Source organism: Miniopterus schreibersii (genome assembly GCF_964146895.1).
Source record: "Miniopterus schreibersii genome assembly, chromosome: 7".
Lineage (NCBI taxonomy): Eukaryota > Metazoa > Chordata > Mammalia > Chiroptera > Miniopteridae > Miniopterus > Miniopterus schreibersii.
In genome coordinates this window covers 46,148,359-46,175,683 of record NC_138108.1, presented here as the reverse complement: position 1 = coordinate 46,175,683, position 27,325 = coordinate 46,148,359, and the positions used below count along the sequence as shown (strand labels likewise).

Here is a 27,325-nt window from a genome sequence, read left to right as displayed (position 1 = left end):
TCGTCATGCTGCTATATTTCCAAGGACGTTCATAGTCTAGTAAGAGGCAGGGTGTGTTTAGAAATTCCTCACTATCTAAGTATACATCACAAACACATAACATACCTTCAAACATAGACAATTATTTTACCTGTCTGTATTAGTTATTTGTTTCTTTTCACTTGGATTAGTTTTGAGAAGACCTATATCAGCATTTTCTTTTAGTAGGACAAATATGGGTACTAGAAATTTTGAGATAACAATGAAGCTACGTATTTAAGCACAGTGTTCTTGAAAATCTTTTAAACTAAAGCAGGGTTATACTGAAGAATCTGTTGGAAAGATTTATTATACACCCTTTCCAATTAAACATGGACATCATCCATTCACTTTTATACCAGGGCTTTAGAAGATGTCCTGCTGTCTAAGTTCAGCACGGGTATATAGCAAATCCTCCAACTGGAGGCAGTAATTTATTATTGTGTCTAATGTATCCTGAGCATGTTTTATAAGTAAAGGCATTCAGGTGTTATTATGCAAGAGAGTGTTGAGGCTTTACGTTTTAGTTGGTTAGTCTAGAAAGGTATTACAAGATGCAGGTGCATTCACAGCTTGACCAACCAGGAATCATTCTCAAGGGGTTCCATTCTGTAGAAACACTGGCTGGTGCAGCAATAATGGGCCAGCCATGCCTGAACTGTTTAAAACTTCCTTACATTGTCATCAGTAGCTGGCTTATCTATTATCACCTCTGGCAGAAGCTGTCCAACAGGCGAGGTAGGAACCGAGGGTCCGCCAACCAAGGAAACCACACCATTGCAATCCACGGTGCTGTGCATCTTCCCGCTCGCTGGAAACACGGCCAGCACCCGGGATGACCTACTGGTCTGACTTAGGTTACTGTTGCGGCGCTCTCCGTGCCGTCGGGGCACAAATAAGGAGTCTCTCCGGCTCTCATTATCCTCAAAGGTGCTGTGTTCATCATCAGCAAAGTCATTCTCTGATCCCACGTCCTTCGCTCGCCCTCTAAAGCTGAAAAGGCTCGTTCTGCTATTTCGCCTTGGAGAAAATATGGAGCCACGGATGCTCAGCAACGACTAAAGTTTGAAACCAAATGAAAAATAAAATCATATTAATAGAGCCATCTGAATTTGCTTTTATTTTGCAAGATCAAGTTGAAGGAGATTTCAGCATTCATAACAGAACATGATTCATTCCTTTTGATTAACAGTATTTTTATTTTATGTGCATTCAGAATAAGTTAAATTAGTTTTATAAGAGAAGGTTTCTAGTCCTTGAGATTAATGAGTGGGGAGATAGACTACAAGTTAAAGATATTGAAAAACAAAACCCTGAGTTACTATTTTTCAAGTTCAAAAGGAAACACTCTTGGCACATTACTATGGACACTGTAAACATTCGATAGACATCAGCAGCATGACCGTCATAAAGTTACATTTGTTTTCATTGCTCTTTCAAGGAATTTCATCACTTTTCATAAATTGTTTTAGTTCATATTTCCAGAATCACTATAAATTAATTATATTTCCTGTTTCACCTATAAGGTCCAGTGTTTTTGGAACTCGAAGTTAACATTTCTGAAATCAGAGTGATGAACTTTTCGATAAAGTATACCATGACTAATACTTTCAGAAGCACACATGATGGTTTATAGATTAGTTGGGGGGTGGGGGCAAAATAAAATTACCAGAAAGACATTACTGGTTAACTAGTCCCAAACCTATTTTTTTTTTTAAAGGCTGGAGAAAGGAGGGATAAATGGTGATGGAAGGAGCTTTAACTTTAGGTTGTGACACACAATACAATATACTAATGATGTATTACAGAATTGTACCCCTAAAACTTATATAATTTTATTAACCAATGTCACCCCAATAAATTTAATTTAAAAAAGCTGAGGATCAGAAAGATTAAATGTCTTTAGTTACAAGTACCAGCAAAGAGTATCAGGATGAGAATTCAGGTCTCCTGACTTTCAACTCAGTGTTGTGCCAACTACACCAAGCTGTAGGCTTACATATATGCGGAGTAAATTTTCTTAAAACTATGTAAAAAAAGAATGGGTTTAAATGTAATAAATCTAATTTTCATCAATTCAATTGATGAGAATCTGTAAGTCTAATTTAAGTCTCCACCTGTCTTCAGCATTCTGATTTCCACCCCTGCGCATGAGCCCGCAGTGCCGTACCTGGTGCGGGGAGGAGTACCTCTTTTCATAGGTCAAACGATTTCCTTCGATGGAGAAGCGAAACCCTTTCCTCCTGATGCTGTCTTCAGATTCGGATTTGTGGAATTCATCTTCATCTTTCTCTTCCCCACCAGACTGTTCTTTCTGCTTCCTTTTCTTTCTCCGGTTTCTTCTTTCCTTGGCACTCTTGGAACTCAGCTTGGAGGCTTCGGAGGAGCTGTCTGAGAGCCCGCCTGCTGCGCTGGGCTCTCTGGAATGCTCCGAGGCGGTTGCATTGGCTGCCTGCTACATGGAGGAGAGATGGTGTTAGCCGTGGCATTAGAGAAGACTTTATCTTTCTGAAAAATGGCCCCAAGTATTTGCATGACATACAAAAAATACATTTAGCTGATTCAAGATGATCTTACGCAGAAGAAGCTCTGCAATTGTTAGAGGGAATTATTTTTTCTTTGCACCTAATGAATGCTTTCAGAGTAAACCTGGTGTTCTCTGTGCTAACATGTATTGTATTTGAATTATGCTTTACAGACCACATATTCAAAATGATCAGTCAGGCATCAACAAGAACAGAAATTCATTGTACTTTTTGGGATTTGATTTACTCTAAAAATTGGTATTTACTTAGCACTGTCTCCTTCTCTCTGAAAAAGAAACTGCAGGTTGGGAGAAAAGCTGATGAGTTACTTGAGGTCATATCCAAAGGCAGGAGGAATGAAATAAGAGGTGAGGTCCTCTCTCCAGTTCTTGAAACAGGGTTGTCTAATATCCTCAAAATATTATCAATGAAATTCATGGAAAGCAATAAAATCCCTTCCCCAGCCCTGCACAATGCTCTATCAGAAGACTGGAGGAGGGAAGTGCAACAGTTTCTGCTAAGCAAGACAAGACATTCGGTTCTCCAGCACTGGCCCTAGCTTCTTCAGCGCAGCGCTGGGTCGTGCTGGCCACATGAGCATGGGGCAGGAACAATGCTTTTTGATTGCGGCCTGTAGGTGGTACGAAGTTGGCAACGCTGGATTATTATTACTGTCCCCAGAGTACACTCAGTACAGGGATTCCTCCAAATAAATTAACATTACCCACTAAACTTATGTAAAGACAAAGAGTTTGTATGCTAAACTAAAGAGTGAGGAAAGAAGGAAGTGACAGGAAAGGCATTTTATTGAACTATAAATACTAACGCCTCATTTTAAGAACAAATAATCCTTAAGTTAACAGATTGCCACAAATTGATAACTTTCATAACATCAGAGAATATTATATTACTTGATGAGTTCCTTATTTATGAAAGAAAGGCAATTAAGAACCACATTAAAAACCAATATAGGGGAAGGGGGATGGGTGGAGGTAGAAGAGGGTATAGAAGGGATAAATGGTGATGGGAAAAAATAAAAGTTAATTTAAAAATATATAGTTTTGGTTACAGACTTGGACTATCTTCTAAAAACCAGGTGATTTTATAGATATAGATAGATATAGATATAGATATAGATATAGATATAGATATAGATATAGATATATAGATATATAATAACAAATAAAATTTTCTGAGACTTAAGACTTTCTCCTAATGCCATATAGTCATTCAGTAAGCATTTATCACTTGAGAAGACCCCAAAATCACATTTTCCCTTTTATTCTAAAAATATTCAGGTGATCAAAATAGCATGAGAGAGTTCTATTATGGTCAATATTTTAAACATTTTGGAATAGTTAAACTAAATGATCTATATAGGTGATCAAAATGTAGAAATCTTTACTAATCCCCTATACTACTAGCTTCTCTTAAGTACAACCAAATTATCTGTCTCTCACTTTCTCTCCAGTATTTTTGTAAAAACAATAAAAATTAAAAAAGATCGTACCATGAGACAGGACATATTTCATTTGATGAACTTACCTGAGCTGCTTCCTGTTGCTTTTTAAGCTGTTCAAGCATCTGCTGAAATTCAGCCTCTTTCTGCTCTGCTTCTTCCATGGTGGCCTGGTTCTGTTCCTCATAGGCCATGGCCACCACGGCCAGGATCAAATTTATCAGGTAGAACGAGCCCAAGAAAATGACCAGCACAAAAAATATCATGTATGTTTTCCCAGCAGCACGTAATGTCTGGAAACAACATCAGCATTATTTTTCAATATTGTTTCACTAACTGGTGGCTTCAACTTACAACTTACTTGTGTGTTTTGTAGGGCTTTGATATAAATAATAATTATGAAGGTTATCCCCCATTTTCTTCTCTGCTAACTCATGTATTGACATTCTGATCTCTAGAAGGGAATTCTTAGAATTACCAAGAATAAAAGTCAAGTAAAATACCATGGGGACCTTCATCAAAGAGCTGAATCTTAAATGAAAGTCAGGGAAGAAACCAAAGTCATCTGTCTGCATCTGTTTATTAATTTTCATCACCTGCCACCTGAGAGATGTAGCTAGTGCTTGAGAGGCTAGATGGAGCTGAGGGCAAGGTGTGTGTTCTGTTTGGGAAGATCTGTGTCTGGGAAGGGTGGTTATTAAGTTTTGAGCCAAGGGGAAATTAGAGAGAATCACTGTCCCTACCATCGCTGTGCTAAATATGTGTTATAATCAATAGGATAAAGGAACTCAAATCTAACTTCAAGTTGTGTTCTTTTCACTATATTATGCTCTGGTCTGAATTTCATTACTAACTTGGCTTTCTTAAATACTTCTATTTAAATACAGTATGTGTCTCTTCAGGTTCTCACCAGTTGGTAAAGGTTTTCCCAAAAGTCCTGAGTCATCAGTCGAAACAGGGACAAAAAAGCCCAACTGAAAGTATCAAAGCTTGTATAGCCATAATTGGGATTTCTACCAGCTTTCACACACACATATCCTTCTGGACATTGGCTGTAAGTGGGAAAAAAGAAAGTTTACAAGAAATTTTGCTATCTTTTTATTCTAGCGGCATGCTATATTTATAACATTGTCTAGTTCAAGAAATAGAAGTATGAAAAATAAATAATACTTTTCTCAGCTTTTGACTTGACATAATTTTACTAGCCACTTGATGCCATCATTAAAATGTGGCATAGAATTTCTAATAATATTTTACAAAATTGTTTTCTGTCCATAATTAGCATTTTAACATATCTCTTGGCCATTGTCTCTACTATGGAAGCTTCCAGAGTTGACTCCTGGCTCATATATACTCATCTAAGAAAAAAAGCATTACAGCTAAACTATAACTTCTTGTTTTATGAAACATAAATGCTTGCCTAATACTTAAATAATCCCTCACCTTACAAGTAACCATAATTACAGTAAATTAGTATAAATAAAGTTAGTAGGCTGTCATCTGTCAGTTTCCACAAAAAGAGAAAACATTTGTGTAGATATACACACACATGTACACGAATGCATACAAATTATTAACTTACCCGGCATCAGAGCTATTTCCACATAATAATGCATCTAAAAAACCTTCCAGAAAATAATGATATCCTGTTTAGAAAAAAGAAAGTCATGTGATGAACATGTGCATTACATTGCACACTGAGAACAAGAAAGTCAGGCCCCACTTTTGGAGTTCACTGAGTAATTTTAAGTACATTCTATAATTCAAAGACACAAGTATCTGCCCTTTCTCCCTACAAATACTAGATATTATGTTAAGGGGATTAAATACTTACTAGCACAAAGGATATGTTCTTTTAAAAGGTATCAGTGTTTTTCCACCTTCATTAAAAAAAAAAAAAATTGCATTCTGTAAAAATAGATAAAAATTAAACGGATTCCTTTGCCTTCCCCAAACAGTCACATATTTCAAAGTGAAGGAATTATATCTTTTCTGGTCTTCTAGAATTTTAAACACAATTTAGAAATGCTTAACGATTAATTATAATTTACTTTATACCAACTTCCAGAATATATCATAGGTGGCTTTTAGTAAAGAATGCATATGTCATGTCAACTACTAAAACAAATCAAATCAAAATAATCTGAAGTACTAGAGCTTAAATAATTACTATAGTGAATAGTACATTATCTTAAAGCTTTCTGCCTCTGACAAATTCCTTCGATTCTTTCAATATCCAATTGAAGTGTCATTTCTGTGAATTAGTCCTTGATATTCTCTACTTACTTCCCACTAAAAATTGGCAAAATTGAAAACTCCCCCTGTGCTACCGACAGTAAGCACATACTCCCATTATTACTATACTCATTGTCTGATAGTGTAATTATTTGCTTACAAATATTGTTTCTCCTTGAAAGAAAGCCTAAGAGTTAATTCTTTCCATATTATAGTGTTTGGAATGTAGAGCTTTTCAATAAAGTTCACTGAATGAATAAGTAAAGGGAGAACAGGAAGAGAAACATGACAGTAAATCATCATTTTGGAAGAACAATTTCTAAAAAGAAAAATTTTAGCTTTTCTAAGAAGAAATATTTTCTAGGTGCTAAACTTTCAGAGAAATGTATCCTATGCATAGTTCTGTAAGGGATACAAAATACATAATACAAAATATAATTTTCACTTTTAAAAAATATATATATCTTTATTGATGTCAGAGAGGGGAAGAGAGAGGGAGAGAGAGAGATAGGAACATTAATGATGAGAGTCATTGACCGGCTGCCTCCTGCACGCCCCTGACTGGGATCGAGCCCGCAACCCGGGCATGTGCCCTGACCAGGAATCGAACCCCGATCGCCTGGATCCTAGGCTGATGCTCAACCGCTGAGCCACGCCTGGCTGGGCTAATTTTCACTTCTAATATCTTTATTTCTTTGAACATAGAACAATTGTGATAGAATTTCTTAACTTTTAATTAAAATTAGACAAAGTGAAAGGAATATGTAATTTCTGGATGAATTTTTATATCAGGTATGTATCATTGAAGTTTTATCTGTTAAACTCAATGATCTATAAACTTAAGCTGAAGAAAACATAACTTTCAGTTATGTTGATCTTTAATTTTAATAAATTTCATTTTCTAGCACTTTCAAAGAGAAACTGCTCTGTTTATATTTGTATTTGATTTAAGATAAACTTTTTCAACAAATGGAATATTAGTAGGTAACAGATTTTTAGAGCTGAAAAAGGCCTTAGATATATTTGACTTTGAATGTAAGAAAAATGGCATCTAATAAATTTTCACCACATAAAATAAACCCTAAATGACATCTTCATAGTCAGTTCCTTGATATTAGATTTTAAAACAATAAACAGATTTCAGAGAGTTGATGACAGCAATGGACTTATTGGCATATGAAGTCAATAAGGGACATTTCAGGTACTGCTCTGACACTTATTTTTCTTAATCTAGATATTTACGACTGCTTACAAATTATTTGTTGGTGTATCACTAATATCATGGAAGAGTTAATCTATAGCAACCAAAGCATTGTCCAGTATAAAAAGCATTTGCCACTATAAAAAGACACTGATTAGTTTTTTTTTATTATATTATTATTACTTTAAGAATTATCAAACCACCAGTAACCATTTATAATTAACCCTGCGTGGTCTACACAGCCAGTCACTAAGGCTTTCGTCTTCTTTGATTTTTTTTTCCCCCCTAAGTATTAGTCATTGCCTTAAAATAATAAAGATATAGCTAAATTTAAGTACATCTAAAGTCTAAGTTTTATATATTTAATATTTTTCTCTAAAAGGACATTCCTATCCCTCATGAATCATGTTCTAACTCTCTTTGCCTTTGAAATATTGCTACTGGCAGGTACTAAAATTAAATAAAAGAGAAAATTTCACTTACTTTTCTTGTCACTTTAAAGAGAAAGAATATTAAGCCAATTATTTTTCCATCCTTCTAGAGTAGGCCATTTAAATGTCTGACTATTTTGTCTAAACCCTTGAAATAAAAATAAACTGATTCCCATAACTCCACTGATATCTGACATTTTTATTACTCTCTCTTAAAGCTTAATTTACTCTAATTTCCTTCTATTTGATGTAATACTACTTTTAATTCTTATTCTACAAATATAAGAATAATGTTTGCCTTTATTTCCAAAAAATGACAATAAAAATAACCTACTAAACTGTAAGCACCCTGAAGCCATGGGTCATCACCATTAATTTTCCAGTGTCCTATACAGTTTTTAGTATATAAAAGGCATTCTGTAATAAACGGTTTATGGGTTACATTTGCATAGTAATTTACAGTTCAAAAAGGGCTTTAGAAATTTTTATGTTATTTAATTTCTCAACCAGCATAAGAAGAATGTACAGCAATCAAAGGTCCTGGGAAAAATTCTTTCTAGCTGAATTCTTTAGCCTCTTATATGATGATACAACAGAAAATGCTATTTAAGAGTCAAAATTAAAATAGTTATTAATAAAATAATTAAATGTATGTGCAAACCATTGCTATGGTAATTAAGAGATTGCAAATTGTGATACAATCATTTAAAAAAAAATCCATGCCTAAATGGAAGGCAGGTCAATAATGAAAAAATAAATCTACGTAACAGTAATTCTTACTTGAATCTTGAATATATGATTTCCAGTCAAACTCAATGATAGTTTCATTTACAAGTGTGCCATTGTAATTCACAGTTATGTTCTTCTCTATACTATGCTCCTCCAGGGAAGAATTGGTGGGAGGCCACTGAATACATTTATTCCGCAGGTTGCCCATGAAGAGCTGCAGCCCGATCAGCGCAAACACGCTCAGACAGAACACGGTCAGGATCATGACGTCTGAGAGCTTCTTCACGGACTGGATCAGGGCCCCCACGATGGTCTTCAGGCCTGAAAGAAAGAAAGAAGGCCATTACTAGGAAGACTTAGAAAGTGTGAAATAATAAAAGGCTCGCACAATTTTCTTGAAAACATGCACAAGTCTGAAAATGTTTCCAATGCTAGTGAAAGATCAACATTTCATGGTAGGCTGATGTGCTTATGGAGATGGTGACCTCCAAAAACTTAATGATCTAAACAATGAAATGAAGATCCGTATCCCAATATGTTGGAGAGAAAATAACAGGAGATTCAAGGTCTTCATAAAGCCTATATTAAGGAAAGGCTCTTATATTTCTCCTTTTGCTAATGAAACTTGCCCCATAATTTCATTAGAGTAAGTTTTATAACAAATTACCTGAATAAATATTTTTGAATTCCTACTTATAAGTAAGAAAGATTTTGATATAAAACTGGGGGTGGTTTGGAATACAGTTACACCTTAAGATAATGAGTCTTCCATGCATATTCATACTAGTCTTTTTAAACAATATTAAGATTACATTGCATAGACATAGTCATCAACAACTACAATAAATAAGAAATCACAGATTGGTACATTCAATAGGGGCCAAATCCTTGCAACTGATATAGTAGAAAAAATGGCATCTCTAAGTGCAAATCACATAAGCCGTATATTACAGTTCTTGGGCAAAAAACTTTTAAACTCCAGGCTGATGAAAAATGTGAGACCATGAAAAATTATGTCCCAATAATAAGAATCATTTTCTTTGGAACACTCAATTTTGATGATTTTGATTTTGATTATTATGGTTCCAATTTTCTGTAATGCTGCATATCAAGCAAAGAAGCTATTGCTGAAAAACACATGATGGGTTTTAACCCAGCTCTCACCTGGAATGACTGAAATTGTTTTCAATGCTCGGAGAACTCTGAATGTTCTCAACGCTGAGACATTGCCCAGGTCCACAAACTCTGTCACATATCTGCAATAGGGAGTTCACACACAAACACAATAACAGGATACAAAGAAAGAGTTGTAGGTACAAGGAGCCTTATGCTTTACACTAACCACTTCTTACCTGGAATTACAGAAATAGTTTTCAAAGCTCTCAAGACTCTGAAAGTTCGAAGAGCTGAAAAATTGCCTAGGCTTAGAAATTCTGTTACATACCTGTAGAATTAAATCAGAGTTATTCAAGATTTAAGCAGGATTTTATATACTTGCTTGGATTTTTTTTAATAAAGACCTTCTTGGTGATTTTAAATGATAATTTTGTAAGTAGCAATTTAAAAGTCAGTGTCTATTGCTCTGGTTTTCTTCACCATATAATTTAAGGCTATTAACTAGATGTAAACTTCATAAGGTACACAATCCTGTTGCTATTTTGAAAAGCAATACAATCAACTTCATGTGTAACTTGATGAATTTAGGAAAAATAAAAGAAACCTTGGCTATAGTTTCAAGGCTTCAGTTAGAAAAAGTATGCATACAATCATCCAAGAGTAATTTAGGCATGAAAAGGCAAAATGCCTGACTATCTGTACATGACAAAGCTTTTCTAGTATAACTCTTAAGTAAAAGTTAGGCAAGTTAAGGAAAATATTTTATAGGGGCCCAATGATGCCCCTGCCATTACAGCTATTTTATTTTCAAAAAACAGTAGTCTCAATATGCTTTCTTTTAAACCAGAGGGAATGGCAAAGAATTGGCTTTTCCTGACTAGATAAGGAATTAAGACGAGACAGGCAGCTTTTGGAGCCCTGAGTATACGGGCGCCACTTTTCCTGTCTACCTTATTACACATGTAAGAGGCTAAAAAAGTCAGCTCCTGAAAGAGTGCTGAGGGCAAGTGGTGTAGGTGCCCTGTGCTCCACACCCCCGTTCCACCTACTCCTGAGTGACCTTCCATTGCTTGTCTGAGTCTCTTCTTCTTTGGGGAAATTTACCACTAAGGGAAAAAGGGGGTGGGGGAAGGGATGCAGGTATTGTGCACACACTGCGTGTATCTGGAAGGGAGGTAAGGACAGCAAGGTTCATGTTGAGGGTGAGGAGAGAGATGATGGGAATTACAAGGGGAAAGAAGAGAAAGAAAGAAAAGAAAAGGAATCAGCTTAGAAATAGAAGTGGCAGAGAGAATACATCTGTTTAGGTCTTAAAATTCTTTGCTGATGAAATAAAAATGTAATATATTAAATACCTTATTTTTTCCTACTGGTTTGATTCAGAATGTTTTGATGCGAGCAGATGTTTACTTACTATTGTTCTACCAAACTAATCAAAGAAGATGGGAAGAGTACATACTACAGGTAAGGTCGATGAAAGTCGGTGGGGCCAGCAGGCTTGTTTTTGCCTGTATTTTTTTTTAAAGCCATTTTCACAGATGTGTTATGAATACACTTCTGCTTTCATTTTAAGGTGTGTGTGTGTGTGTGTTGAAAAAGTAGCATGTATGAAATTTGCTGACAGATGTTTGTTGCATGTGAAAATAGTGATTTCAACCACTTCAGACTTTATGCTAAAGTGAAGTGTACTTTGACCTCTGTTGTACTAAATTAAAATCCAAAGCTTAAATGTATAAATCACACCAAAATATTCTACAGTTAAAGCAAGCTTATTCTTTCAAAGCATTTCAGAGAAATCCAAACCATACTCTTCTGAAGTTTCAAAAAAGGCACTTACGCAAATGTAATGACAGTAAAGTCGAGCCAGTTCCATGGGTCCCGAAGGAAAGTAAAATCTTCTAAACAGAAGCCCCTTGCAACAATTTTTATAAGTGATTCAAAAGTATATATTCCTGTGAAGGTGTACCTGGAGACAAGTATCCAAAAAGAATTGATAAAGTAATAATTTTTTTCATAACATATCAATTTCTTTTTAAAAAAAAAAATATATATTTATCAATTTCAGAGAAATGAAAGGAAAGGGAGAGAGAGAGATAGAAACATCAATGATGAGAGAGTCATTTATCAGCTGCCTCCTGCACGCCCCCAACTGGGGATCGAGCCCGCAACCCGGGCATATGGCCTGAAGGGAAATCAAACCCCGATCACCTGGATCCTGGGCCACCGCTCAACCGCTGAGCCAGGCCTGGCTGGGCCATATTAATTTTTTATCACTCCATCAGCAGAATAGATGAATATTATAAAACGAATTTAAGCAGGTTGGTGTTATTTTCATGGAAATAAAACACAGCCCTAAATTTAAATTCAACTCTCTAACACATGAAGAGTGTCCTAAGAGCAGAGTGAGAAATACATGCTGTATGAAGTCTAGGTAGCTGCTGTCTAAAATGTCTTAGTATTGACATAAATGAATAAAGCCCCCTGAGAATTAACTAGTACATTCTTGTGATGGAGTGGCCAATCAATAATATTGCAGAAGCATAGAATGATTTTCCTTTAGAAAGTAAAAAACTCAATTTCAATCATGTTTTATGAATGAGAAAACACTGACAAATTAGCAAGTCTTTGTTTTTCTCTTTCCACAGAACAAAACAGGTTAACTTACTTGGAAAAAGAATTTTGTTAACATCAAAGTAGATAATTCTAGAGTCATAAGAGGTGAAATTTTAATTTAGAATGAAAGATGAGGCTAACTCAGAAACTTGGATGTTTCCAAAGTTTAAATCTTTTACTCAGAAGTTAAAGAACAAAATAACAAAAACATAGGGTGACTAAAGACCTGTGGGCCTCACACGTTAACTTCAATACTTTAGGTATTGTTTGTATATAATTTTTTCCTTCATAATCTTTCTTCTTTTCTGATTGGTTCCAATCTGGAACTGTCTAAGAGTTGAAGAGGTTCTTGGGAATACCTCCGGGCTGCTGTTTTAAGGGTCAACAGCCCTAGAGTAATAGTGGTTACAACATGGGTAGTGTGAGCAGCCCAGCGGCACTTTTCACAGGTCTGGACCCTTGGCTCTCAAATGTATCCCATAACAGAGCCCATAACTGTAGTTAGTAATGTTTTTGGTGTCTGAAAATGCTACTCTTTCACCTTAGTTAGTTTACTCCTCAATCTTTTGAGTTTTCAAGTTTGAAAATCCCAACTGTTGGGATACTTTTTCGGTGAATTTTTTGGTAACTACCACCCTTGAAACATACAGGCTTTACCTGAATAGGATGTGCCTGATGGAAGGGAAAACTTTGTGAGACTCCACATTGTCTTCTTCTGGCATGTGTAACCTGACCCTATAAATTCTTAACTCACTGAACTCATCCAAAATTTATCTGGAACCAAGTTCTACTATGTTGGCTCTTTTTTGCAATTGTTTTCATCACATTTGCTTTGGCCGCTGTAGATCCCAAAGGAAAAGTGGTAACTGTCCAAGGATGACGGGCTTCTGGTAACCACCAAGTACAGGTGAAGGAGAAATACTAGACTCAACACAGGAGGCCTGAGCATCAATGGGTATCTTCGTCCTGCTTTGTAATCGTGTCTAGAAATGCCTTTACAAAATATGTTCTTTGGTTTTACTTAGAAGACACGTTAAGACATAGTTTCAAAATCCTAAATACATATGTATGTCTATATGTCTATATATCTATATATTTATATCTATTTAACACACATACATATAGTCACATAGTAGGTGGTTTAAAATATAAGTTGAACTTACTCTACATTCTTTGTCCAGTCAGGAGGGTTACTCATTGTCATAAACACACAGTTCGTCAAAATAGTGCACATAATTAGCATGCTGAATAATGTGGGTTATTGTTAAGGAACACACACAAAAATTCAAATCCATGTATTATATTATACAAAACTAACATTGAAAAGCTTAAACTGCAGTTTAGCCAGGTCTCGGTGACAAATACACCGTGGGCAAGTCATCTAATCTCTAAATTTCAGTTTTGCCTTCGGTAAAATGTGGTAATAGTATCACCCTCCCAGAGTAGTGATATAGATTAAATGAGATCATGTACAAGAAAGCTTTATATAAGGACAAAGTGTTGCTTTTGCTACTATTATTAAATCAATATATTTACCCCCCAGAGAACTTTAGTGGGAAAACTGTGTGCAAACTGGAATCATACAGCTTTTGAGCAGAGAGACTGACTTAAACTAATTCAAGTGATTAAAATAGTAAATTGTTGAAGAGAGCACATATCTGCAATATTGTAATTTCTTAAATACGTGTTATATAATATAGTTCAATACCTTTAAAAATTTATGTACAAACTGCAGCATGGTGCTAGGTGTAGGGTTGCTCTCTTTTGACTGAATTAAATGTAGCAGCATTGGATATGATTAAAAGCGAATATTCTTGAAGGCCAGGAATTCACATAATGTGAATATAATTAAAATTCAGTCTAAAAGTGGTCTTGGGCAAGTCACTCAGCCTCTCCATGACACTGAATCTTCTTATTTCCCCACTGACTTTTATACAATGGACCTAATTTTATATAGCCCTAATCAACCATAGACCTCATCAGTTTGAGGTGCAGATTAAATGACTTAATATGTGTGATATGATCTGAGTATTAGCTAGAACAAATGATTAAGATGTAACAGAATTATGGAGCTAAAAGGGACCTAAAAAAACAAATACTATAATCACTCTATTTTAGAAATTAGGCAAATAAGGCCTAAACCCTAGAGAAATTAAATAACTTGGCTGAAGACTAGAACACAAGTTTCCTGACTTCATATTCAATATTCTTTCTACTCCAGTTTTTTTGCCAAAACAAAAATTTTCCATAAGTAAAAAAGGGAAGCTTTCATCAGATGACCACATGATGGCACTAGAAACAAAACCTAGGATAAGAAAACCATACGGGTAAAAACGCCGAACACAGGATTTTTATGTTTCAAATCTTTAAATTTTAATAATAGCTTATTTATACCACTAAGGAATTTCTTGCTGTCAATTTAAAAATAGAATGGCCTTTTACTTTTATAATTTAAAAAAAAAATCAGGTAGTATGAGTTTATGATCATTATAATTTCTATATTTATTATTGCCAAAGCCATCCAATGAAACATAACCAGAAATGAATGAACAGTTGAAGTTATTTGCAGTCTTTCTTTTTTAAAGCACCATGGGAATAACAATGCCACGTCCCTAAAGACCAATTTATTTGGAAATAAATTCTAAGCTTCTTCCATTAACTTTCATAGTTTTTACTAAGTAATCGGTTTTGCATGGCAGTCATAATTCAATGATTTAAATTGGAAATTCAGTCAATATTCCTGTATTTTCTTCACAGATTTCATTAGGAAATCTCAAGAATTAACTAAGTATTGGCCTGACCGTCTTTCATGGGAAATATACTTAAAGGTTTACTCTAAGGTACACTGAAATGCTCTGTATTATAGATATGCTAAACTTGCTCTGGAAGTAGATTTCTGTGTTCTATCATTCTTTGCTACATATTCCTGATAATCACAAACTGTGTACAAAGATGGTAAAGACAAATATAGCTATCTTATGCTAGTTTTGTAGGACTCAAGTCATACAAATCTCAATAGAAAGATATATGGAGATACATAATGTTAAGACTGTAAGTTTCAGTGACATCTATGTGACTAATTAACTTTAAAAACAAGGCTTATAAAAAAAGATTAAGGCTTCTATGACAAATGTAGATACAAAATTAGAGTGACAAAAGCTATAAAATATGCATGCCCTAATTTAATTTTACATTTAGCTACAAAGCACTTATAGATTATGCACAAATAGTTAATATTGATTACTTGAAAAGGATATGAATGTACCAAAATCTTAATAGCTATTTTCCTAAGAGGATTGAAGGGAGTTAAAATGTACAGGGCAGAGGTGGCACTGAACCGGAAGATGGCCTTCCCTTTATTCAATACTATAAAAGTCTGCAAGATAGGAACACAACATAGAAGTATAAAAGTATAAACCATTTAAACTCTATTGTCTACTTTCTGTTATTTGTCACAATGAATTTTCCAATGTTATGACTTTTGATGTGCACCATGAAGACAAACTGTCACTGGATCTCTTTCTTAACTAGAGTGGACATCCAAAGGTATCACTTACCTTTTACTCAATGCTTACCTGCAGTTTCATCACACATAAGATATATGTAGATACATAATGTTAAGACTTTGCCAAGAGAATTTACTTATTTTCTTTATATCTTAAAAATCTGAGTTAAATAAATGCCTTAAATGGGTGCATCTTTCATTTTATTCTAAAAATTCTAAGACACTACGATTCCTTTATAGTGAGTTCAGCTTTTCCAATTCAAATATCTTGAAAATTAATCCTGTGGAATGCAAAATCACTCAACAAAACTAATACTTTAAAAAAATAACTATTCTTTTATCATTTGTGCTTATAAGATAAACATTATCGTTCTATTTGTAATAGGAAATAAAAACAGCCACCATCAAACCCACTCTTGGGTTAGATGGATATAATCCAATAATTGATTTTTGGAGGCCAAGTTCCCTAGAGAGTATCTGTTGACCAGGAGTGCTAAATTCTGTATTGGGATTTCTGAATTAGCTGACACATTGAATTCTAATCCCAATTGACTGCTTATCTCCTGTAGTGCTTTCTTAGCACAGAGAAAAAGCTCAAAGCCCCTGTAGAATCTGGGATCCATGAATGTGAACAAAACTGCATTCTAAAAATTAGGTATATTTAATTAGCAGTGTGCAGACAAAAAAGAATAAAGCAGCAACATACAATAGCATATGAAGGATTCTGACTCAGTGTTTCTTAAGATGCCTACTTATAATCAGAGTTGGAGGTGGGGAAAGCCGTTTTCTCTGTGAAAATTTCATACCTTTTTAATTAAAATTCACCCATTCTTAAAAAATTTTGTGGGTTTTTTGGCCTTAGAATGCATACCTGTAGAGATCACATTATGACATGGCAAGCATTAACTTTATGGTTACTTTCTACTAAGAATCTTCGATAAGGGTTTATTCTCTTTATTTAGTCTTCATATCATTAACAGATTTCTCATTTCTTTTTCCCTCTATCCTCAGGGTTTTCTAAATTCAGGGAGAGTAATCACCCCAAAACATTTACTGAATTGCTGTTTGAAAATAGCACTTCCTGTCTGATATGTGTACAGTGACCTGAATCAGGGCTGTGACAGTGTGGTCTCCCAACCGGTGCTGGTGTCCACGTCATTGCTGGTCTGTGACAAGACAGTGAGAGTGAGTGTTTAGAAACTTGTAAGTCAGTTTGACAAGCTAATTTTACATCTGTTGAATGCAATAGCAAAAGGGGGTGTATTTAATTGGTCTGTTTTAAAATTTTCTAGTAATTAATTTATTGTATTTTATGGAAGAATGATGACCTCACCTTCACAACAGAGTGTTTAAGAAGCATGTTCTAATTCTAACTTTGACCCTATATTTCCCTTTTAAACTTTGAAGGTTTCTGGTTCAGAATACAAAGAAAAACTGTATACCAAGTGCACTGTAGGAGGGGAGTTTCACCTGTGCTTACTGGAGGAGCACTCAGCCATGTCTACAATACTTAGCCCCATTTTTTTTTCTGATCCATTCAATGCTCCTGTCCCTAGATGACATTGTGAGTTCATCATAAAACATGAACAGACTTGTGCAATGCAAACGCCTTTGCCCTAAGGAGTGCATGCATGCATGCAAGGAGTATGGTCTGCCTTGCAAACCTACAGCATATACTTCCTTTTCCCAAAAACATGCCAAGTAAAAACTGATAGAAATATTGGAGGCTAGGAATGGGAGAGCCAATAAAAATATAACCTAGCACACGTATTTTAAAAATAAGAATTTCCTTATATCAAATATTACAAACTAATTTTAAAATAGATACTAGTGATTCAAAAAGATCATGAGGAAGTTACAGTTCATAGGTAGTGTAAATCATGGGCTTGCGGATGAGGTCCAGGGATGCTCTTGGTACTGACTGTGGCTCAGTGGGTGGGGAAAAATCTCCCGGCTCATCCCAACCTAAGGAGACAGGACCATGGGCATAAGAGGTCACCTGTGACTCTGGCAATGAGTACCTTGCAGCCCAAAGGAAGAAGGAATTAGATGGTGAGAGACGTGGTAAAGCGGTAAGAGAAGTTGGAGAGGCCAAAAGAGGGTGTAGAGGAGAGAAAGGAAAATTTTGCCCGAAGGACTAAAACGAAAAAGAAGCAGGGCTCAGAAACTGCACAGAGAGGAGCTAAGAAAGGGAGTAGAAAGGGCTGGAGCCATCAAGGTGAGCTGAACAAAGGCCCTGCACCCCTGATGCTGATAAGGAATGCTAAGTCTAAAAGCCCTGTCACATAGAGGAGTTAACATTTTGACACACACGTGAAAGGCAAATGGACATAATTCTCAACTGTTCCAGCCTTAGTTGGAAACTTCCACTGGTTTTTGGTTGTATTACCTTTATTTATTTATAAAACTCAAAGAATGTGTAGAAGATTATTACTTTTAACATTTACAGGAAATACGTGTACATCCTGTGCATGCTTTACAGTTTGAATTTATCATGAAATTAATGAGGTTTTACTGTATGACAATGTTTCTTTTGTTTTAAATTTTCACATGACATACAGATGGCCAAGACAGCCTCTCGAGAGCTCCCCAGGAAGCTGAGAATAAGAACAGTAGGTGAACCTTTCAGAGGATTTCTTCTGTGAGGACTCCTCTGCTTTTCTCGTGTTATAACATACATACTTATCAAAAACCTTTATAAATGTCGCTTTAAAGTGTTTACAGGTTTATTTTAAACAGCCTCCCAATAAAGCAGACTTACAGAGCAATCTGACATACAGAATCTTAAATGTGTTACCATTTTTATGTCAATAAGTTCCATTTAGAACTTCACACTTGCTCTTTACAACTGATTTGATTTCTATTGCCTTATCTCCATCTCCATCCTCCGTATAGTTGCTACCCCAGCCAAGAGACCAAACATTTCATTTATAGGTGTTAAGAAGTAATGAAAGATACTTGTCCCCGGGGACTCAGGTACATGTTTCTCCAAATAATAGTATTAATGTTATTGAAGGGAGAAGAGAACCAGAAGAAGGGAGCACCGTTTACTTATAAGTAGTCAAGTAACTCTAGAATTTTCAGGGGTATTATACATAGATACTTGCCTTCCCCATTTAAGAGATTTAAAAAAGGCTCAAAATGGGAAGAATTCAGCCAAGATGTTACGTACTGCAAGCCGTATAAACACACGCAGGGGTGGAAAAAGTAGGTTTATGGTCGCGAGTATGCAAAAGAGTTTATTTTTGTGTTATTACTTATTAATCACTGTGTTATTTTCCATACGAACAACTGTAAACCTACTTTTGCCCCACCCTGTATTATATAACTTTAAGCAAATAAAGATTTAAAAACTGTTCAACTGACTGTGATTTTGTTTTACTTTTTCCTCTCTTTTTTTTATTGTGATAAACTGCATAGCACGAAATTTACCAGCGGAACCATTTCTAAACATGCAGCTCGGTGCCGACTTCTTTTACAGAGTGCGTTGGATGGCTTATACTGTGAAGGATCTTGACAGCCTCTAAATTTAATGAGTTCTATGAAAATGCCATTAACAGAACTCACAATACTTATTGCCTGAAGTCACCTCAATACGAAAGGAAAAGTTGGACGTTGGCAGGGAGGCCAAAGGCTGATGTAGCAGCGTCGGGCCTGCAACAGGCTTCCCGCTGTGGCCCTGGCGACAGGGATTCATGGGTCACTTCAGTACCTTGCTGACCGGCTCTTTCGAGCCCAAACTCACTCGTGCGGCCGGCTGCTTTGGTCAGCAAGGTGTTTAAAATTACTTTAAATTAATGTAAATGCAGACACGATTTATCTAGTGAGAAGCCAGCGAGGTGTTTAACATGTGAATCATTTTGAGCTTGAGAACAAATTTCAAAACATAGCAGTTTGATTGAATTAGAAAATGAGATTCTATATATGAAATATCACTTTAAAGGTACATTTGTAGGACCACAACTCTTTATATATTATGGATATTGGTCAAGTTTTTCACTTATCTCTTCATGTATTGTTACCAAACTCAACAGTTATTGAGCCCCTGTTTAATAAGGTGCTAATAAGTAGGACCACTGCAGATACCTCAAAAGTAGCATGAAACTAATTTTAGGTTCAAGTTTTAATCTAGTTGATTTCAATGTAAAAGATGTGTTTTGTTTAGCACAATATTTACAAAACTTTTTGCTATGGTTTATAGAGGAAACAAAGATACATAAGTTATTACCTCAAGAAGCTTATAAACTAGTGAATATTCAACTATCTCTACTAATAGAAGAAAGTTTAGAAGGATAAGCGAAGGTTTACCTAGACTAGAACTTCCCAATAGAAATATGTGAACTAATAATCTGAGCCACATATGCGCTTTTAAATATTCTAATAGCCATGTTTAAAAAAGATAAAAAACAGTAGGTGAAATTAATTTTAATAATGTTTTCTTTAATCCAATATTTCCAATATGTTACCGTTTAGGAATGAAATCAATATTTAAAATATTGAGATATTTTACATCCTTCTTCCTACAATACTAAGTCTTCAAAGTCTGAATTCACTACATTTTATGTACAATAGTCACACATGGCTGATGTCTACTGTATTGGGCAGCACAGACCTAGACATAAACCATTCATTGTACTGCTGCTGTAGGTCTCTCTTCAGCAAGACTGCCAGGTAAAATATCATTTCTTTAAACACAAACCAAGAAAAATAGGCAAACATCCCCAGTAGTCAATAGCTTAATAATCTGTAAGGAAACATTAGATTAGGAAAATATAAGTAAGATTTGTTTGAACTTATGTAGTTATTAAGAGTGCAGGCTCTGGAGTCAGAGGCCTGGTTCAAAATCTGGCTCTGGGGCTTCCCAGCAGTGAGATCCTAGACAAGTCACCTGATTTTTTTGCCACTCACTTGCTTGTTTTGAAAAATGTGAATCAGTATATTTAGCTCATAAAGGTGTTGTGATTTCAACTCAGTAGAGATTCTCATGCCTAGTGTTTTGCATTTTTAAAAAAACAACTCAGATGATTCTGCAGTAGCAGGGCTGTGAATCTGTTTTGGTCAACTAGTGAATTTTTAAATTGCCCAAATTATCAATGATTATGTTGCACACATGGATTAAACAGCAAAAGCTATAAGTAACAGAGAAAGGTTAGCAATGATCATGAACAAAAGAAAAATGCAGAATGCATTATTGGTTATTAAATTTATGCCTTAGCTTCAAAATTTAAAACAAGCAATTTTCAACCTGTATGTACACTGTGTTCCAAAAATGTATTTGGAAGTCAACTGCTCAGAACTTTGAATGTATTTTCCCACAACGGAGTATAAGTTGGCCTGCAAGGTACACCTCTCTTTCCTTAATGGTGCCCTGGCACTGGACCTAGGAGAATTCCCTGGCTCTGTCTTTTGCCAGAAGTGGGATCAAACTTTTTCCAGCTCCAGGTTGCTGGCTTAAGAAGAGCTTCCAGCAGGGAGGGGTAGAATAAGAGTCATGTGGCAGGAGGAGAGATGCTTCAGAGGTTAAGGTGTAAAGAACTGCATAAAGAAGTCAAGACATTCCTATTATTACACATCTCTGGGGACAGTCCTCATGCTGAGGAAATTCCATGACATCTAATTCTATTTTTTTTCTGTGGGCTCTCTAAACGGTCTCACCTACTTCCCTGCCTATTTGTTATAACCTGTGGATTCAGGCCAAGGTTTCCCTCCCTTTCTCACTCACTGAGGGATGGAAAGTTTTCTCACAGGTTCTCTACCTGACTCTGAAGTGAGCATGCAATATTAAAATAGCTTTGTTTCTTTTCTAGTCTCATTCTGTTTTTCCCTTTAGACAAGGGATAATCAACCTAAAGAGCAACTTGTGGCAATTGCCTATCTGGGGCCCACCAAGTTTTAATATAGCCCTCACCTAAAAACAATCACAAATCAAAATGTTCACAGAGGCTAGGAGGCAAGAGGTACCTGCCAATTTTTGGTATGCAGATCAGAAATCCTAAATATGCATGATTATGCGTGTGTGTTTGTGTATGAATGAGTGTGTGTATAATCTTCAGACTTATAAATCTCAGAAACTAATTCAAAATTTTAAGCAATATTCCATGAGTCAACAAAACGAGTCTGTGGACCCCATGCCTCACAGTCAGTTTTTTTCTTTGCTTTAAGCTCCTGCAAAGGAGAAGAATTTGTACCCAGAGAAGAGTTTGCAAAATTGCTGTCCCTGGCCTGTAGCTGGGTGAAACAGAGGGGGTGGGGCCAGTGCGGGAGATGACCCCATAGAAGGTGCCAGCTGGGCTCTCATCACCCAGGGGTGCAGACACCTTTGCCTCTACCTCAGACCGAGAGGAAAAACTATGACCACAGGTGAAATAATAAAATCTGGGGATCAAATGTTTGTTAGCTCTGAATCTTATCCCATACCATGGGTGTGGTACACTCCTACTGACGCAGTTAACATTTCACAGGCTGGAAAAAACTAATTTGGGACCCAGTTCTAGTGCAGGCTTGTGTGAGAACTTTGAGCAATTATTCCATGTTGATTTCTACATTTAAATGGAGACGATTATAAGAGTGCTAACCTTAGGCTTCTTTTGAGTATTAAATGAAATACAACATGTGAATGCCCTTCATGAATTCTAAAGTGGCATGTAAGTACAAGATTAAAAGACTGAAAATGTGTGTCTGTCTGGTTTTCAAATATATACACATATGGGCTCTTATGTATCTGAAAACCAGGCTAGTTGTCACATTGGAACTTTCCTGTTCAATAACTTCCCTCCCAAATTCCATATGTAGAAAGCAATGCCATTAGCTTGTTCCCTCTGGTACTTGAATGTCACACCTCCAAACAGGTTCGATCCTATCCATTATTCTCCATCTTCATTATCCAAAATCTAGGCCAAGTGTCGGGAAGACTCCTAACTTGATCTTTTAAAATGTAAAGTGGACCATGTCACTCCTCTACCCAAACCTTCTGATAATTCATTTTGTCCTTAAACTTCAAACTCTTTAAGATGTACTAAAAGAGGCCTTTTACCACGCCCCAGGCCCACCTCCCAACCTCATCCTACTCTCTTCTTAGCACAGACCAGCTACATCACATACCCCTGGAAGATTTGTCTTTCTCTTCTCCTTTCTGTCCTTCAGATCCCAATTTGAATTGCATTTCTTTACAGGGGCACACAATTGAAGAGTCCCAAATCTGTCCTCTTTGACAAAAAAGGTGCTTCTCATACAACTAGAATCTGGTGGGAAATGCAATTTTCTAATTATTTTAGAAGCTGATCCAGATCCACTGAGCTTCTAAAATTTTAGTTTGTACAAAGGCATGGGATGCTCCTGATGGAGCAGAGATAGTGAAGCAGCAAGTCAGCTTTGGGAAATACTGCCAGCCTGGGAGGAAAGGTGCACAACCAGCAAAGTGGCGTCGATGGAGGGTCAGGAAAAGCAGTAACGGGCTTATTTAGATTCTATCACTGACTCTTCTCCACTGGTATCATTAGTATGAGCGCAGACCCAAAGCAGCATGGCAAAGGGCCATGGAAGCGGACAGGTCAGGTTTAAATCTAGTCTCTGTTACTTAATAGCTTTGTGATCTTCAGCAAATTACTTCACCTCAGTTTCATTATTTTTAAATACAGACAAAGGCTATTTTGGAAAGCTATGTGTTTCAAATAAGAACTGTAAATGCCCCGATAGCGTACAGAATACAGAGCCATTGTTTTTGCCTGCCCCGAATAACTTCTTTAACAGTCCCATCTCTTTCTTTTAGAAAAACCACTGCCCTATTGTCTGCCCTTGGGACTTCTGTGGAGCTGAGCCATCCATTGGCCACACAGGCCAATGTGACACTACTCTTGCTAATAAGACCATCACATACCCTTGGCCAAGATTGGTTCAGAGGAGGCCATGTGACCTAATTAAAACCAATGCCAGGGCTTTTGCTAGAGCTCTTGAAGAAAAGATTAGCTCTTTTCCTTGGAGTTACTAGGCTGTAGGATGTTAGTTTAGTGCTACCGGTGGCTATTTTTGCCATCGTGTGGGAAGGACCAGCCTACCAGTGCAGTAGCATAGGTGAAAGTAGAACCAAAAACCGAAAAGGACTGAGTCTGGATGATATTTTAGGTACCGGATCTTTAGATGGTAAAACCAGACTTACCCTACACATTTCTTTCTTGTTTTTTTTTGTTTTTGTTTTTGTTTTTTGGTTGGTTGTTTGTTTTTTAACTAGTTTTGGTTGCATTTTGGTCACTCTGATTTGAAGGGTCTCTTACTAATACAGCAGGTCCTCAGTAAATGCTAACCATTATTTTATTACCAATATCATCATCTTGGGATTGTTTCTGAGACAGAGGCTTAGAGGTGACAAAAAAGGAGGTGCTTAAGGAAGAAATGATGGGTGGGGAGGAGAAAGAGTTGGAAGTCAATTACGCTGTCATGAATGTACAGGAGGAATTGGGAGCTAATAATACCCAAAGAAAAATTATAAGTTGGGAATTGTCCATATGATAACTCATGGACCCATAAACTTTTAATTACCATTTACTTTCTTGATTTTTTGTTAAATTACTTTTGCAAGAAAAATTCCCCGAACCCAATGAAAAACAAAGCAAATAACTCTCTCTACCCAATATAACAACTAAAAATTCCTGTAGCCAAATAGATCAGACATGAATTTAAAATAACAAATTCATGTATGCCTCTTCATGCAGGCCTAATAAAGAAGGAGTATGCATATTTTTAAAAAGAACTGCTAAAAAGAGAGAATAAGGTGTTTTTAAATGGTCCACGAGACAATCAAGGAAAAGGTATGCTTTTAAAGGATACATTTCAACATTCCATAATTAACAAACTTATCCATTCTCACCACAGATCTAAAATACCTCATTCTATTTCCAGTACACTGCCACATTGTCCATGGTACTAGTGAGTCATCTATAATTTTAAGAAGAACATGAGAAGGGAGAAGTTCTCTGTAATAAAGAGTGGGCGAAGAATTTGAATGCATAGCTAAATGGTACAAAATCAATCCAAGCTATGTAAGGTAACTGCAAAAAAAATCCCATAGGGGGAAAAAGGAAGACGAGTTCACAAGCTAAAATGTGCTTTGCCACACAACTAAAGTAAATAAACAGCAAAGGGAACCCAACCTTGAATGATGTTCTGAAGACCGCTGCACCAGAGCTCGCATGGTATGGAAAATTCTATGACAGTATTCTGGCTGCACCATTTTATTTCTTAGCCCCTACCTTGGACTTCTGAAGACTTAAAACATCTGAGGGTTGGGAAAGTTCCTAATGCTTCCATACACCAGGAATGCTCATGAGAAGGTTGCTATTTCTCCAGTTACTACTACAATGTCACTGATCAAGGATTAAACTACTTTCACAATTTTAGTAGAATTTTTTAACATTATGTAATTTGCACACTTTAAACTGGGGCAGAGAAGATAAAAATATGTGGGCATATGCCATCTGGAAATACAGCATCAGGAGTGACATTTCCGTAAGCTTACTGACATTGTCTTTGTAGAAGATCACAGAGAGCTTAGTGTCTTTTCTATTCCTTACACATTAATTCTATAAATATATATATATATTTTATGTATGTATACATGTACTTTAATAAAAAGTGTAACAAAAAGAATAGATTCTGCAACTATTTTTATAGTAGTCTTGCTTTGCTTATTCTATATATATTAAGAAAGAAACTAGAGACTTTGTATATAGATACGAATGACACATTAATTATTGTACTTGAGTGAAACCTTAGAGAAGTCACTGGCCTAATTGATGTTTGCATATTCCAACTCACTCAATCAATATAATCCACACCCTCAATATCAGTAATAGTGGAAAATCTCATTCTAAGAAGCACTTTCCCTAGTGACATTTCCACATTAGACCTTATGGCTATGCCTGAGTACTGTGCATGTGTACTGCCTTGTTTTAATGAAGATCACCCTGCCCATCTCAGATACTCAAGTTACTAAAATAAAATTACTCATCAAATATCAAAAGAAAAATTTATTATTTTTGAAAGGTGATTACTTTGCTAAGCGTTCTAACTTTAATCAGAGCAAACTAATTCAGAATTTAAGAGTAGTCCCTCATATGAAATAATACAATTATGAAAGAAAATTTAAGATTAGAAAACTGTGTTCAGGCAACTAGAGAAAGTTTTAAATGCAAAAGAATGAAATTTCAAACATATAGCTCAACCAGGTGTCCTAAGCCTGCCATATTGGTTTTGCATTGCTGTTGAATGACTTACTTTTGAAAACTTGTTTGATGTCAGCCCAATGTGAAAGCAATTGGATGTGCCTCACCTTGGGGAAAACTCCTTCCTGATAACAATATTTTTCTTATCAGGTTGTTCTACTTGCACACTGTGATTTGTTCCAAAATGTCAAAATGTTTTTCCTTCCTCACACAATGTGCATTTGAAGATAAAGATAAAAGATGTTCATGGCAAATTTGAATGTGAACCTAACACAGTTTATAAGGGTTACATCAGCACAGGCATCTGGCTGACTAATCATTCCACTGATTCATACTCAGTTGTAAAACCTTTCTTTTAAGTTATTTAGAAGAGTTTGCATAATTTTGTTTCCCATCTGCCTTTATGTCCTTTGTTATATATCACTCATTATGAAATAATGTTTTGTTTTGGGAACATCTTCTCAAGATAACACATTTTATCAGTCTGAAAACTAATTAAAAGGAAAAGATTGATTAGATGACCTGGTTTTCACATGAAGAGTCTCCACTCTTGTCAACGTGCTTTAGTTCGGTCTTTCTCAAAGCATTCATTTATTGTTTCACAAATAAGGATATGGCATAGGAGCTGGGATGCTATATTCCAGCCTGTTTGATGAAGACTCTGGGTGGCTTTAACAGTTTTTAAAGGTGTTTACTGCTGGAGAGATAGGGACTGGGTGTCTGGAAGTAGCAAAAGGCCTTCTGGGGGTTGAGCCCCCTAACCCATAATTAGAGCAGTCTTTGAATAGACTGAATATGTCCAATGACTACCAATAAACTAACACACTCTATGGGGTGAATGAATTTCTGTCTAGAACACAGCGGGTGTCATTACTTCAATAATGAAGTAATTTTAAATAAGTTAAAAATGTTAAAATAATTGGATTATCTGCATTTTTACTTTCCTTGTACAAATAAACCCCTCATAATTTGCTTAATTTGGGCTTTAGCATTTCAGGTAGCATATTAAGTTGTATTCCAAAGGAGTGATTTAATGATAAAGTACAACTTTTCTCATAATTTAAAAGTCAGTAATGAAATGGATAATCCCTTAGCTACTAAGATTTGGCAATATTATGTTATAAGCAATGTTCAATGAAGAAAGAAAAATCCTTGGAAAATGATTATCTCTTCATTTACTGTAAAATGGGCAAAACAGGTTTTAAAAAGGGAAAGTAAGTGTAAGTATTGCATTTAAACCAGCTATATCCTGCAAGTTAAAAGAAAAGAAAAATAA

At 35.9% G+C, this 27,325-nt stretch overlaps 1 protein-coding gene across 1 annotated transcript in view; it reads right to left on the bottom strand.

The window, feature by feature from the left end:
* SCN1A (sodium voltage-gated channel alpha subunit 1) overlaps positions 1 to 27,325 on the bottom strand; it is a 101,876-nt gene that overhangs the window by 39,034 nt on the left and 35,517 nt on the right. The window contains exons 3-12 of the mRNA XM_081142172.1: positions 15,552 to 15,703; positions 13,491 to 13,571; positions 11,552 to 11,680; positions 9,763 to 9,854; positions 8,650 to 8,919; positions 5,585 to 5,648; positions 4,913 to 5,054; positions 4,089 to 4,295; positions 2,189 to 2,473; positions 729 to 1,076 (exon numbers count right to left, since the gene is read on the bottom strand). Coding sequence (XP_080998298.1) covers positions 729 to 1,076; positions 2,189 to 2,473; positions 4,089 to 4,295; positions 4,913 to 5,054; positions 5,585 to 5,648; positions 8,650 to 8,919; positions 9,763 to 9,854; positions 11,552 to 11,680; positions 13,491 to 13,571; positions 15,552 to 15,703 — 1,770 coding nt within the window. The remainder of the gene's footprint in view (positions 1 to 728; positions 1,077 to 2,188; positions 2,474 to 4,088; positions 4,296 to 4,912; positions 5,055 to 5,584; positions 5,649 to 8,649; positions 8,920 to 9,762; positions 9,855 to 11,551; positions 11,681 to 13,490; positions 13,572 to 15,551; positions 15,704 to 27,325) is intronic.